The following is a 13,265-nucleotide window of genomic DNA, read 5'->3' as shown; positions in this document are numbered from 1 at the left end:
TAGGCCATTTAGCCCATTGAATCTGCTCCGCTATTCCATCATGGCTGATTTGTTATCCCTTTCAACACCATTCTCCTGCCTTCTCCCCACAACATTTGACACCCTGACTAATCAAGAACCTATCCACCTCCACTTCAAATATATCTAATGACAGCCATCTGTACGCTAACCGCTACTCGCTGTGCTGCCCTACAATGCTGATCCAATACTGAAACAAGTTAGTGTAAAAGCCGCCTACAAATGGGCAATTAACAATGTAGTAAAAACTGCCTCTGGGGTGTGTCTGAAGCTAGTTTCCACAAAGAAAAGATACTAATGAAGTGAGTTCAAAAAACAGAAAATTAAAATAAGCACCAAAACAATCTACTTCCCTTTTAGAAATTGGATTCAGAAGGTCATGAAGAAGCTACTCTGTAAATAATAGCTTTAAACTGACCAGTCAATAAAATGGCGGGAGGAGAAGATGGCGGTGCGACGCAGCGCGCGCGCGGCCGTTCCAAATTAATATCGATATGTGTTAACTAGGGGGCCATGCACAATCCGGATTTGATGGAGACAGCCGTGGGAACTGCAGAGGAACACCTGGAGTAACTTCTGAAATGCCTGCTTCACTGCCACTGCTACTGTGCGATCGAGTATCTCCAGAGGGGAAGGCCCCAAATCCTTGGCTTTGCCTATTGCCTGTTGCCGGGGCCGGGGTCGAGGCGCTTGGCAGAGATGGTGCTCGGCGCTCGGTGTCGAAGAGGTGGGTCAGAGGCTCGGAGTTTTTCGGACGGACTGGGAGTCGGACTGTGGTCGGATGCTTCCAGTATGCTGCACCGGCAAGTTGGCGGTGCTGGAGGTTCACCGTCTGCGTGAGATGATGGGACTTTCGAGAGACTTTGGGACTTTTACTGTGCCATGGTCTGTTCTCATCAAATTACTGTATGGCTTTGCACTGCTATAACTATATGTTATAATTAAGTGGTTTTTGTTAGTTTTTAAGTCGGTTTGTCATGTGTTTTCATGATATCATTCTGGAAAAACATTTTATCATTTCTTAACGCATGCATTACTAAATAACAATAAAAGGGGACTGCGTGTCCTCATAATCATAATAATAATAACTAAACCTGTAAATATAAAATCAAATCTTTAAAATGTTATCTTTGGTTTATAATTATGACTCATAAATTGAAACCCAAGATGGGTCTGTGGCACTTTGTGCACCAAATAAGATGTCCTAGACATGCTACATCACTTCAAGAGGTGAAGCTTTCTTCTGTAATATTGTATACACTGTTGAAGGAGCCGTGTATCTATTTATTGTCAGTCTGTAATGTCTTCGTGTTACACATCCTCACTCTGGGTTAAGGTAATTCGTCACGTGGGTTTGTCTTGTGGGATCGGCTGGCGGCATAGAGAGGGTTAAGTACAGAGAGCATATATTTTTGCTGACCGCTCGTCCTTGTTTAAATTTGGTTCAATTATGCTTGCCTCTGTTTTACATGAATTACAGAAGCGTTGATTTATTTTATTGATGGTTTGTAAAAAAGGATTAAACATACTTTTTCAATTTCGAATTCAATTAGTTGGAAGCACGTCATACAGTGCAATACTCCCCCACTTAACCCCTCAGCGACTTTTAGTTTGTTCTTAAGTAGTCGCTACAACTGTAATGCTGTATATATGTTCTAATTTATAGCGTTTTTTTCTTATTATGTATTGCGATGTACTGCTGCCTCAAAACAACTAATTTCACAACTTATGCCAGTGATATTAACCCTGAGGAACACACACAAAATGTTGGAGGAAGTCAGCTCTTTCATGATATCACCTTACCTGCTTATCACCTCCCTCTGGTGCTCCTCCTCCTTCCCATTCTTCCATGGCCTTCTGTACTCTCCTATCAGATTCCCCCTTCTCCAGACCTTTATCTCTTTCATCAATCAACTTCCCAGCTTGTTACTTCACCCGTCCCCCTCTTCCAGCTTCTCCTATCACCTACCACCTTGTACTTCTTCCTCCCCTCCCCACATCTTCTTACTCTGACTTCCCCTCTTCCTTTCCTGTCCTAATGAAGGGTCTCGGCCCAAAACGTCAACTCTTTACTCTTTTCCATACATGCAGCCTAGCCTGCTGAGTTCCTCCATCATTTTGTGTATGTTGCTTTGGTCTTCCAGCATCTGCAGATCTTCTTGTGTTTTCAATATTAAACCTGATACTGATTTTGGCTCTGCATGTTTATTTTTTATCCCCTCCAGCTTTTTTCTATTTTCTCCTCTGGGAGTACAAGACATGCGCAGCCTAACCTGAAAGGCGTGCCTTCCTGCTCTGCATTTCACAATTCCTATAGTATTTTGTACACGTTCTCACTCTCTAACTGCTCCCAGTCTGTCATTGACTAGATAATCTTATTTACAGTTTATCCCAATTGTCAACCCATTTTTACCTCATCACAGACATCTCCCCTCCCCAACAACCTTCAATTCACCAGCCCAGTTCTGATCCACACCCAGTCTTCAATGTGCTGGTTCCCTGATTAGAGGAAGAATATGGAAGTTTTAGAGAAGATGGAGAGGAGATTTAACAAGATTGGAGAGCATGTCTTATGAGGATAGGTTGAGCAACTAGGGCTTTTGTCTTTGAAGTGAAGAAGAATAAGAGGAAACTTGATAGAGATATATAATCATATAGGAAGCATAGACTTAGTGGATAGCCAGAGGCAATTTCCAAGTGTGGAAATGGCTAAGGGGAGAGGGCATAATTTTAAGGTGAATGGAAGAATGTATGGGTGGGTGGGGGGTGGGGGCTGATGTCAAAGATAGATGCTTTATTTTTAAACAGAGAGTGTTGAGAGAGTAGAACACACTGCCAGGAGTGGTGGTAGAGGCAGACACATCAGGGACATTTGAGAGACTTTTTGATATGGATGAAAGCAAAATGGACGACTATGTGGGTAGGGAAAGAAGCACTAGTTTAATCTTGGGGAAAGTTAAAAGTCTAGTTGAGACCACAACTAGAGGTCATGAGTTAAGGGCGAAAGGTGAAATTTGTTTTAGGGGAACATGAGGGGAAACTTCTTCACCAAGAAGGTATTGAGAGTACGTAATGAGCTGCCAGTGCAAGTGGTGGATCCAATGTTTAAGAGAAGTTTGGGTAGTTAGATGGATGGGAGAGGGCTGGAGGCTATGGTCCAGGAGCAGGCGATGGGACCAGATAGTTTAAATGGTTCAACATGGTTCAGATGGGCCGAACAGCCTGTTTCTGTGCGGTAGTTTTCTATGACTCTAACAGGTTGCTACAATATCATGGACAAAAGGGCTTGTACTGTGCTGTACTGTTCTATGTTCCATGATGGTTTTTGACTTGAAACATTAACTTTTTTTTAATCCACAGCTGTGACCTGACCTGCTGAGTATTTCCAGTATTTTCCATTTTCATTTCCAATGGGGCAGGGTTGACTGCTGGAATAAACAAGAGGTGGCCCTTCATCGAGGTGAGTTGAGAGGATTTAGCTGAGCTGGAAACCCAGATGTGTTTTTACAGCAGTCCTGTGTTCACTGTTACTGAGACTGATTTATTTTTAAAATACAGATTTTTATTTAATTACTTGCATTTATGAGTTGGATACCAGACTATTAGTGAATGTGTAACAAGAATCATATTTTGGTTGTAAATTTCAAATGCAGCTCTGTAAAAATAATGGAGAATTAAAATCATAGAGACTTGCATGATTTACAGTCTTGTAAATATTTCTTTTATCTTTGTACGATATATCAATATTTCCCTTACCTGCACTAGTAGACCCAATTCCAGCTGTCAGGACCGACCGGGGTACAATTTTTGCAGCGTATTTGAGAAATTGAGATTTCCCAGTTCCGGGATCCCCAACCAGTAAGAGATGAGGCTCACCTTCAAAACAAAGGAACAATTAAAGGGTACACGCTCTTTCAGTAATTAACTACATGCACTCAGCCTGCACCAGGAAAATGAGAGTGCACACTTATTGAAGCCTGCCAGACCATTCTTGCCATCCTTACTCCCCACCAAACTGGTCTTTTCCTGGATTCAGAGGACTGAATCAACCTTCTAGGAATCCCTCAGGGCAGAAGAGGTTCTGGAAGGCAAGTAGGCAGCATAACCAGCCTCCAAGTAATCTGATGACCTTTGACTACTAGGCAGCATTTAAAGGCTTTTTAGGTCTATAAATCTGCCATAGCCATTTTAAAACTAATCAACAGATACATTTAAAAGTACACATGATTAAAAAAAATTTAAAACGTGTTAAAAGCTTACCTGGGTTATAGGGCAAGGTTAAATAGGTTGGGATGTTTTTCCCTGGAGCGATAGAGAACGAGGGAAGATTTGACAGAGGAATACAAAATTATGAGGGATCTAGATAAGGTAAATGCAAGCAGGTTTTTCCACTGGGTGAGACTGGAACTAGAGGTCATAGGTTAAGGGTGAAAGCTGAAATATTTACAGGGAACTTCTTCACTCAGAGAGTGGTGAGTGTGGACAAAGCTGCCGGTGGAAGTAGTGGATGTGGGTTAAATTGCAACATTTAAGAGAAGTGTGGATAAGTACATGCATGGGAGGAGTATGGAGGACATTGGTCCAGGTGAGTGTCGATGGAAGGTAGAGAACCATTTGGCATGAATTAGATGGGCTGAAGGGCCTGATTTGGTGTTGTAGTGCTCTGTGAGTATTAGAATACCAACAAATTAAGGGGTAAAATAAAAGCAGATGAAAAGACAAGTGCATTTAAATGTACATAATATATAAGAGCATCTTCATACATTGCTTCATATGACTAATACATTTAGATCTTCTGCCCATTCAACGAACAAAATACAACATGAGACTTAACAGAGGGCTTCATCTTCAAAATGAGACTGGAGGTAATTGTGCAGATACACGCAAGATGGAAGTAAAAAATACAGATAATTAAAATATTTCTACAAACCAGGTAGAAATACACACTAATTAAAAACAATGTCAGTTCAATAACATTTCATATCTACTGCCACAGCACTAACCTCGAACTTTGGTGCCAGCTGCATCAATTCTTTGCACTCCACCTGCTAACACCATGGCAACCGCGAGCTTAACCACATACATTCCAAATACCTGTGGACAAAGGCTGGCCAGAATCTCATTTCTTCCTTAAAAATAAAAAAAAAAGAATGACTTACTATGATGAAAGAAAAAAATTGCCTCCATTACTTGTCATCAAAAATCCACACAGGCAAATTTATAATCCACTGTAAACCGATTTATCAGAACCAGCACAGGCTCTACTAGCTCCCAGAATCAGTCTCCCCATGAACTGCTGGCAAGAAATTACACTGTACAGGAGCCTCAGGGTTTACACCACCAGATTCAGGAACAGTTATTACCCCTCAACCATCAGGCTCTTGAACCAGAGGGGATAACATCACTCAACTTCACTTGCCCAATCACTAAAATGGTCCAGCAACCTATGGACTCACCTTCAAGGACTCTTCATATCATAAGACCATAAGATATAGGGGGCTGAAGTAGGCCATACAGTCCATCGAGTCTGCTGCGCTATTCAATCATGGACTGATCCAATTCTTCCAGTCATCCTCACTGTCCCGCCTTCTCCCCATACTCTTTGATGCCCTGGCTAATCAAGAACCTATCAATCTCTGCCTTAAATACACCCAATGACTTGGCCTCCACAGCTGCTCATGGCAACAAATTCCACAGGTTTACCACCCTCTGACTAGAGTAATTTCTCTGCATCTCTGTCCTAAATGGATGTCCTTCAATTCTGAAGTCGTGCCCTAAACTGCCTTACCATGGGAAATAACTTTGTCATATCTAATCTGTTCAGGCCTTTTAACATTTGAAATGTTTTTATGAGATCCCCCCTCATTCTCCTGAACTCCAGGGAATATAGCCCAAGAGCTGCCAGACATTCCTCATATGGTAACCCTTTCATTCCTGGAATCATTCTCGTGACTCTTCTCTGAACGCTTTCCAATGTCAGTATATCCTTTCTATAATAGGGAGCCCAAAACTGCACAAAATACTCCGTGTGGTCTCACGAATACCTTATAGACCCTCAACATCACATCCTTGCTCTTGTATTCTATACCTCCAGAAATGAATGCCAACATTGCATTCACCTTCTTCACCACTGACTCAATCTGGAGGTTAACTTTTAGGGTATCCTGCACAACTTCCAAGTCCCCTTGCATCTCTGTATTTTGAATTCTCTCCCCATCTAAATAATAGTCTGCCTGTTTATTTCTTCCATCAAAGTGCATGACCATACACTTTCCAACATTGTATTTCATTTGCCACTTCGTTGCCCATTCCCCTAAACTATCTAAGTCTCTCTGTAGGCTCTCTGATTCCTCAACACTACCCGCTCCTCCACCTATCTTTGTATCATTGGCAAACTTAGCCACAAATCCATTAATCCCATAATCCAAATCATTGACATACATCATAAAAAGCAATGGTCCCAACACTGACCCCTGTGGAACTCCACTGATAACTGGCAGCCAGCCAGAATAGGACCCCTTTATTCCCACTGTTTTCTGCCGATCAGCCAATGTTCCACCCATGCTAGTAATTTCCTGTAATTCCATGGGCTCTTACCTTGATAAGCAGCCTCATGTGCGGCACCTTGTCAAAGGTCTTCTGAAAATCCAAATATACCACATCAACTGCATCTCCTTTGTCTACCCTGCCTGGAATATACCTGTCTTGCACTTCCCTCATTTTGCGTAGAAACTCCAGCCTTTGCTGCTCTGCTGTCCTTCCTGCCAGTGTCCCTTTCCAGTCAACTTTGGCCAGTTACCCTCTCATGCCATTTTTTTAATATCATGTCCTCAATATTTATTATTTATGTTTATTCTTACTGTATTCACACAGCTTGTCATCTTTTGCACACTGATTGTCTGCCCTGTTGGTGCAATCTTTCATTAATTTTATTACAGTGATTGGATTTATTGAGTATGCCCACAAGAAAATGAATCTCAGGATTGTATATGGTGACATACACGTTCATTGATAATAAATTTGCTTTTAACTTTTGAATTTTGGGACAGGACAAGAAAATAAAACTGCTGCGTACAGATACCATCTTAAATGATGGCAACGCTGAAAATAACTGATTTGCTCTTCGCTACATCCTAATTCTGTGTGCAAGGGAAAACTTCACATGGGTCTCAAATTCATCTACAACTCCGCAAAGGTTCAGTCTACCTTTTAACACAACTTTTAACAGAGGTATTTGGGAAAAGTTAAATAGTTCTCTATCCACATTCTGACATTAAATCATCAGCATCAGTCCTGTCATATTTCAAATTTCAAAGTAAGTTTATTATCAATAGTTCAATTTACTATCAGAGGAATATATACAATATACATCCTGAAATTCTTTCTCTTCACAGACATCCATGAAAACAGAAGTGCCCCAAAGAATGAATGACAGTAAAAACATTAGAACCCCAAAGTTCCCCGTACTCCCCCTCCCACGCACGAGCTCCCCGTACTCCCCCTCCCACGGACAAGCTCCCCATACTCCCTCTCCCACGCACAAGCTGCAGCAAAGTAATGACCCTCCCCCACTACTACCCTCTTCTGCAAAAAAGCATCAGCAGTCTTCACCCACCAAGCAATACAAGCAATAGTGAAGTACATACAACACCTATATAAAGTAATCACTCCCCACCCCCAAAGCTTTCATGCTTTATTGTTTTACAACTTCAAACCACAGTGTTTTAATATGGCTTTATTTGACACTGATCAACAGAAAAAATTCTTTCATGTCAAAGTGAAAGCAAATTTCTACAAATTGGTCTAAGTAGATTACAATTATTAAACACAGTCTGTCCCCTAAAACCCTCACTAATTTTTACAGATGCACCATAGAAAGCATTCTTCTAGGGTGCATCACAACCTGGTATGGAAGTTGTCCTGTCCAAAACAGCAAGAAGCTGCAGAAGATCGAGAACACGGTGCAGCACATCACACAAGCCAATCTTCCGTCCCTGGACTCACTTTACACCGCACGCTGTCGGAGCAGTGCTACCAGGATAATCAAGGACACGACCCACCCAGCCAACACACTTTTTGTCCCTCTTCCCTCCGGGAGAAGGCTCAGGAGCTTGAAAACGCGTACGGCCAGTTTTGGGAACAGCTTCTTTCCAACTGTGATAAGACTGCTGAACGGATCCTGACGCGGATCTGGGCCGAACCCTCCAAATATCCGGTCCTGCCTCTCGGTTTTTTTGCACTACCTTACTTTCCATTTTTCTATTTTCTATTTACGATTTATAATTTAAATTTTTATATTTACTAATTTTTCACTATTTTTAATATTTGATATTTGTAATCCAGGGAGCGGGAAGCACAGTATCAAATATCGCTGTGATGATTGTACATTCTAGTATCAATTGTTTGGTGACAATAAAGTATAATTGATTGCATAATTAATCAACTCCCTGAAGTCAGTTATTATTAGGTGTATCTTTGGCAGCAATTACAGCCTTAAGTCTGTGTGGTAGGTCTCGATCAGCTTTGCACATCTGGACATTACAATTTTTCCCCATTCTTCTTTACAAAACTGCTCAAGCTCTGTCAGATTGCATGGGGATCGTGAGAGAATAGCCTTTACAAGTCCTGCCACAAATTCCCATTTGGATTGAGGTCTGGACTCCAACTTGGCCACTCTAGGACATTAACTTTGTTGCTTTAAAGCCTTCCTGGGCAGCCTTGGCTTCATGCTTGAGATCATTGTCTTGCTGGAAAACAAATCTTCTCCCAAGTCACAGTTCTTTTGCAGACTGCGTCAGGTTTTCCTTCATGATTTCCTTGTATTTTGCTGCATTCAGTTTACCCTCTACATTCACAAGCCTTCCATGGCCTGCTGCAGTGAAGCATCCCCACAGCATGATGCTTCACAGTAAGGATAATGTGTGGTGTTTGGCTTACGCCAAACAGCATCTAGTCTGATGGCCAAATAGCTCAATTTTGGTTTCATCAGACCATAGTACCATCTTCCAGCTGACTTCAGAGTCTTCCATATGCCTTCTGGCAAACTCTAGCCAAGATTTCATGTGATTTCCCCCCCACCCCCAGTAGTGGCTTCCTCTCCATCACTCCCCCATACAGCTGTGACTGGTGAAGAACCAGGCAACAGTTGTTGTATGCACAGTCTCTCCCATCTCTGCCACTGAAGCTTGTTTCTCCTCCAGAGGTGTCAGAGGTCTCTTGGTGACCTCCTTTACTAGTCCCGTTCTTGCACGCTCGGTCAGTTTTTGAGGATGGCCTGCTCTTGGCAGATTTACAGCTGTGCCATATTCTTTCCATTTCTTGACGATTGTCTTAACTGTACTCCAAGGGACATTTAGTGACTTGGAAATTTTACTGTAACCATCTCCTGACTTGTGACCTTTGCACAGAGCCTTGGAGTGTTCTTTTGTCTTCATGGTGTAGTTTTTGCCAGGATACTGACTCACCAGCAGCTGGACCTTCCAGATACAGGTGTATTTTTACTACCATCACTTGAAACACCTTGACTGCACACAGGTGATCTCCATTTAACTAATTATGTGACTCCTAAAACCAGTTGGCTGCACCACTGATGATTTGGTGTGTCATATTAAAGGAGATGTATACTTATACAATCAATTACTTTGTGTTTTATATTTGTAATTAATTTAGATCACTTTGTGGAGATCTGTTTCTACTTTGACATAAAAGACTTTTTCTGTTGATCAGTGCCAAAAGAAGCCCAGTTAAATCCACTGTGATTCAATATTGTAAAACAATAAAACATGAAAACTCCCAAGGTGGGGGGAAAAGAATACTTTATATAGGCACTGTCTATGTCACCATATACATACATGTCATATATGTCACACTGAGATTAATTTTCTTGTAAACATACTTAGTAAATCCAAAAACCATATAATCAATGAAAGACGCACCCAACAGGACGGACAAACAACCATGGTGGAGGTCGAAGACGATGAAGAAGAAATAACTAAGCAATAGGCGGGAGGAGAAAATGGCGGCACGACGCAGCGCACACAGCCCTCCGGTGAAGTGATATCGTATTTGTAAGTAGGATGCTGTGGACAATTCTGATTTGATGGAGACAGACATGAGAAGCATAGGGGAACATCTGGAGAAATTTCTGAAATGCTCGGTTCACTGCCGCTGCTAGTGTGCGATCAAGAATCTCCGGAGGGAAGGCCCCAAAATCCCCGGCTTTGCCTGCTGCTGGCTACCGAGGCTGGGGTCAAAGCGTTCGGCAGAGATGGTGCTCGTTACTTGGTGTCGGAGGGCTGATCGGAGCTCACAGTTTTCTAACGACTCAGAGTCGGACGGTGTTCGGGCATGGCAGGGAGAGTTTTCTTCCTTCCCCCGTATGCGTAAGATGCGGGACTTTCAAGAGACTTTGAACTTTTTACTGTGCCATGGCCTGTTCTTCATCAAGTTATGGTATTGTTGCACTGTTGTAACTATATGTTATAATTATGTGGTTTTTGTTAGCTTTTCAGTCTTGGTCTGTCTTGTGCTTCTGTGATATCACACTGGAGGAATATTGTATCATTTCTTAATGCATGCATTACTAAATGACAATAAAAGAGGACTGCATGTCCTCATAATCTAATCTAATCTAATTATTGAGAACATGAGATGAAGAGCCCTAGAAAGAAAGTGGATATGTTGTGGTAACAGTTCAGTAACAGGGCAAGTGAAGCCCTAAGCAAATGGAGCCTGATGGTTGAAGGGTAATAACTGTTCCTGAACCTGGTAGTGAGTCCTGATGCTCCTGTACTTTCTTCCTAATGACAGCAGCGAGAAGAGAGCATGACCTGGGTGGTAGGGGTCCCTGATGATAAGTGCTGCTTTCCTGCAACAGCACTCCATGTAGATGTGCTCAATGGCGAGGAGAGCTTTAGCCATGGTGTACTGGGCCGTATCCACTACTTTGTGTAGGGTTTTCTGTTTACTGAGAATGAGCATCAATGAACGAAAAGCTTTAACCAACTAAGACAGATGACGGTTTACTGAGACCGTGCTGTGTTAATGCGGTGAAAATTCAGGCATAAAAATGAATGCTTTTACAAGCATTATCCACCACTGTGAAAAAAGGTGGTATGGGTGCAGGTCACTGGTCCACAGGTCCAGCAACCCTAACCTCCAGCACGATCTGTGGAGCGTGTTCTCATTCTCTGTGATCCTGAGAGTTGACTTGATACTGGTGTACAAGATGATAAGAGGCATTGACCGAGAGGAGCCAGAGACTTTTTCCCGAGGCAGAAATGGCTAATACAATGGGGCAGAATTTAAGGTGAATGGAGAAAAGTATATGCGGGGGGGGGGGGTGATGTCAGAGGTGGGTGTTTTCTCCCTTCCCCCCCACAGGGAGAGGTGGGTACATGGAATGTCCTGCCAGGGGCGGTGGTAGAGGAATAAGGGGCATTTACGATACTCTTAGGGACATGCATGATAGAAAAATGGACGACTATGGGGGAAGGAAGTGTCAGATTGATCTTAAAGTAGGTCAAAGGTCAATATGTTATCATGGGCTGAAGGGCCTGTACTGTGCTGTAATATTCTATGTTCTTGTGGTTTTGATAATTGTTCCATTTTCCTCCCTTATCCCAAAGATATTCTGGTCGGTGGGCTAATTCACTACAAGCATCAAGGTGTGGGCAGGTGGTAGAGTTCATGGCAAAGTGGGGGGAAAAGGTCACAGGGAGAATCAGTGAGGAACATGATTGCTCTGTGTATCTGCATAAATTCAATGCGTCAAAACGGCCTCTTTCAACATTGTAAGGAAATGAAAAATCGCCGCATACATTTACATGCATTAGGGATTTGATGTGGTGCGTTGGTCAGGACACGACATGCAACAAACAACAATATTCAACAATTATGAAGAATAAAGAACTATATAAAATAAGTTAGAGGATATGGTTATGGAATAAAGTGTACATAGTTCATAAATACCAGCTCGTATTTACAACATAAACAGTGTTATAAAGTAACAAAGTATTTGCAGTGCAGTGGTGCAAGTAATAGAGGGGGCTGCGGGGGGTGTTAACAAGAATGATTGATCAGATTAATTGCCTGGGAAAGAAGCTTTTAAGATGGCATGACATTTTTGTGAGTAGCGTCCACAATGTTTTTCTGCCCCATTTCATATACAAGAGCAGGGATGTGATACCGAGTTTTTATAAGGCACTGGTGAGGCCTCACCTTGAGTATTGTGAACAGTTTTGGGCCCCTCATCTTAGAAAAGATGTGCTGGCATTGAAGAGGATCCAGAGAAGGTTCAGATGGGTGATTCCAGGACATACTGTCAGGGATAAGTTAGTTAGTTTTTTTGTTACGCAGAGAGTGGTGAGTGCATGGAATGGGCTGCCAGCAACGGTGGTGGAGGCAGATACGACAGGGTCTTTTAAGAGACTTTTGGATAGGTACATGGAGCTTAGACAAATAGAAGGCTATGGGTAAGCCTAGGTAGGGACATGTTCGGCACAAATTTGCGGGCCGAAGGGCCTGTATTGTGCTTTAGGTTTTCTATGTTTCTATTTCATACGTTTCTATCATACGAGGAACGTTTGATGGCTCTGGGTCCGTACTCGCTAGAATTCAGAAGGATGAGGGGGGACCTCATTGAAACTTTTCGAATATTGAAAGACCTAGACAGAGTAGATGGGGAAAGAATGTTTCCCATGGTGGGAGAGTCTAGGACAAGAGGGTACAGCCTTAGGATAGAGGGGCGCCCTTTCAAAACAGAGATGCGGAGAAATTTCTTCAGCCAAAGGGTGGTGAATTTGTGGAATTTGTTGCCACGTGCAGCTGCGGAGGCCAGGTCGTTGGGTGTATTTAAGGCAGAGATTGATAGGTTCTTGATTGGACATGGCATCAAAGGTTACGGGGAGAAGGCCGGGTACTGGGGTTGAGGAGGAGATAGGAAAAAAGAATCAGCCATGATTGAATGGTGGAACAGACTCGATGGGCCAGATAGCCTAATTCTGCTCCTATGTCTTATGGTCTTCATTGTCCTGTGCACATGCAAGTTCTGCAGAGATGGCAGACTGCAGCAAATGACCTTCTCTGCTGACCTGACAGTTCACTGTAGTTTTTGTATCTTGTGAAAGGATGCTACACCAACCCAGATAGTAATGGCTGACGGGAGAATGCTCTCCGTGAAGGATTGAACCAATACGTTCAATATGATGCAGCTTAGAAAAGTTTAGTTAAAATTTGTCAACAATTCA

General features: G+C 42.5%; 1 protein-coding gene across 2 annotated transcripts in view; it reads right to left on the bottom strand.

The window, feature by feature from the left end:
- Positions 1 to 13,265, bottom strand: part of mcm9 (minichromosome maintenance 9 homologous recombination repair factor) — a 63,936-nt gene that overhangs the window by 23,758 nt on the left and 26,913 nt on the right. For both annotated transcript variants that reach the window (XM_072279223.1, XM_072279232.1), the window contains exons 7-8: positions 5,022 to 5,147; positions 3,775 to 3,894 (exon numbers count right to left, since the gene is read on the bottom strand). In XM_072279223.1, the coding sequence (XP_072135324.1) occupies positions 3,775 to 3,894; positions 5,022 to 5,147 (246 nt within the window). The remainder of the gene's footprint in view (positions 1 to 3,774; positions 3,895 to 5,021; positions 5,148 to 13,265) is intronic.

The sequence above is a fragment of the Mobula birostris genome, chromosome 2 (genome assembly GCF_030028105.1).
Source record: "Mobula birostris isolate sMobBir1 chromosome 2, sMobBir1.hap1, whole genome shotgun sequence".
NCBI lineage: Eukaryota > Metazoa > Chordata > Chondrichthyes > Myliobatiformes > Myliobatidae > Mobula > Mobula birostris.
Note: the sequence above shows the minus strand (reverse complement) of the source record. Positions and strands in the feature narration are given on the sequence as shown.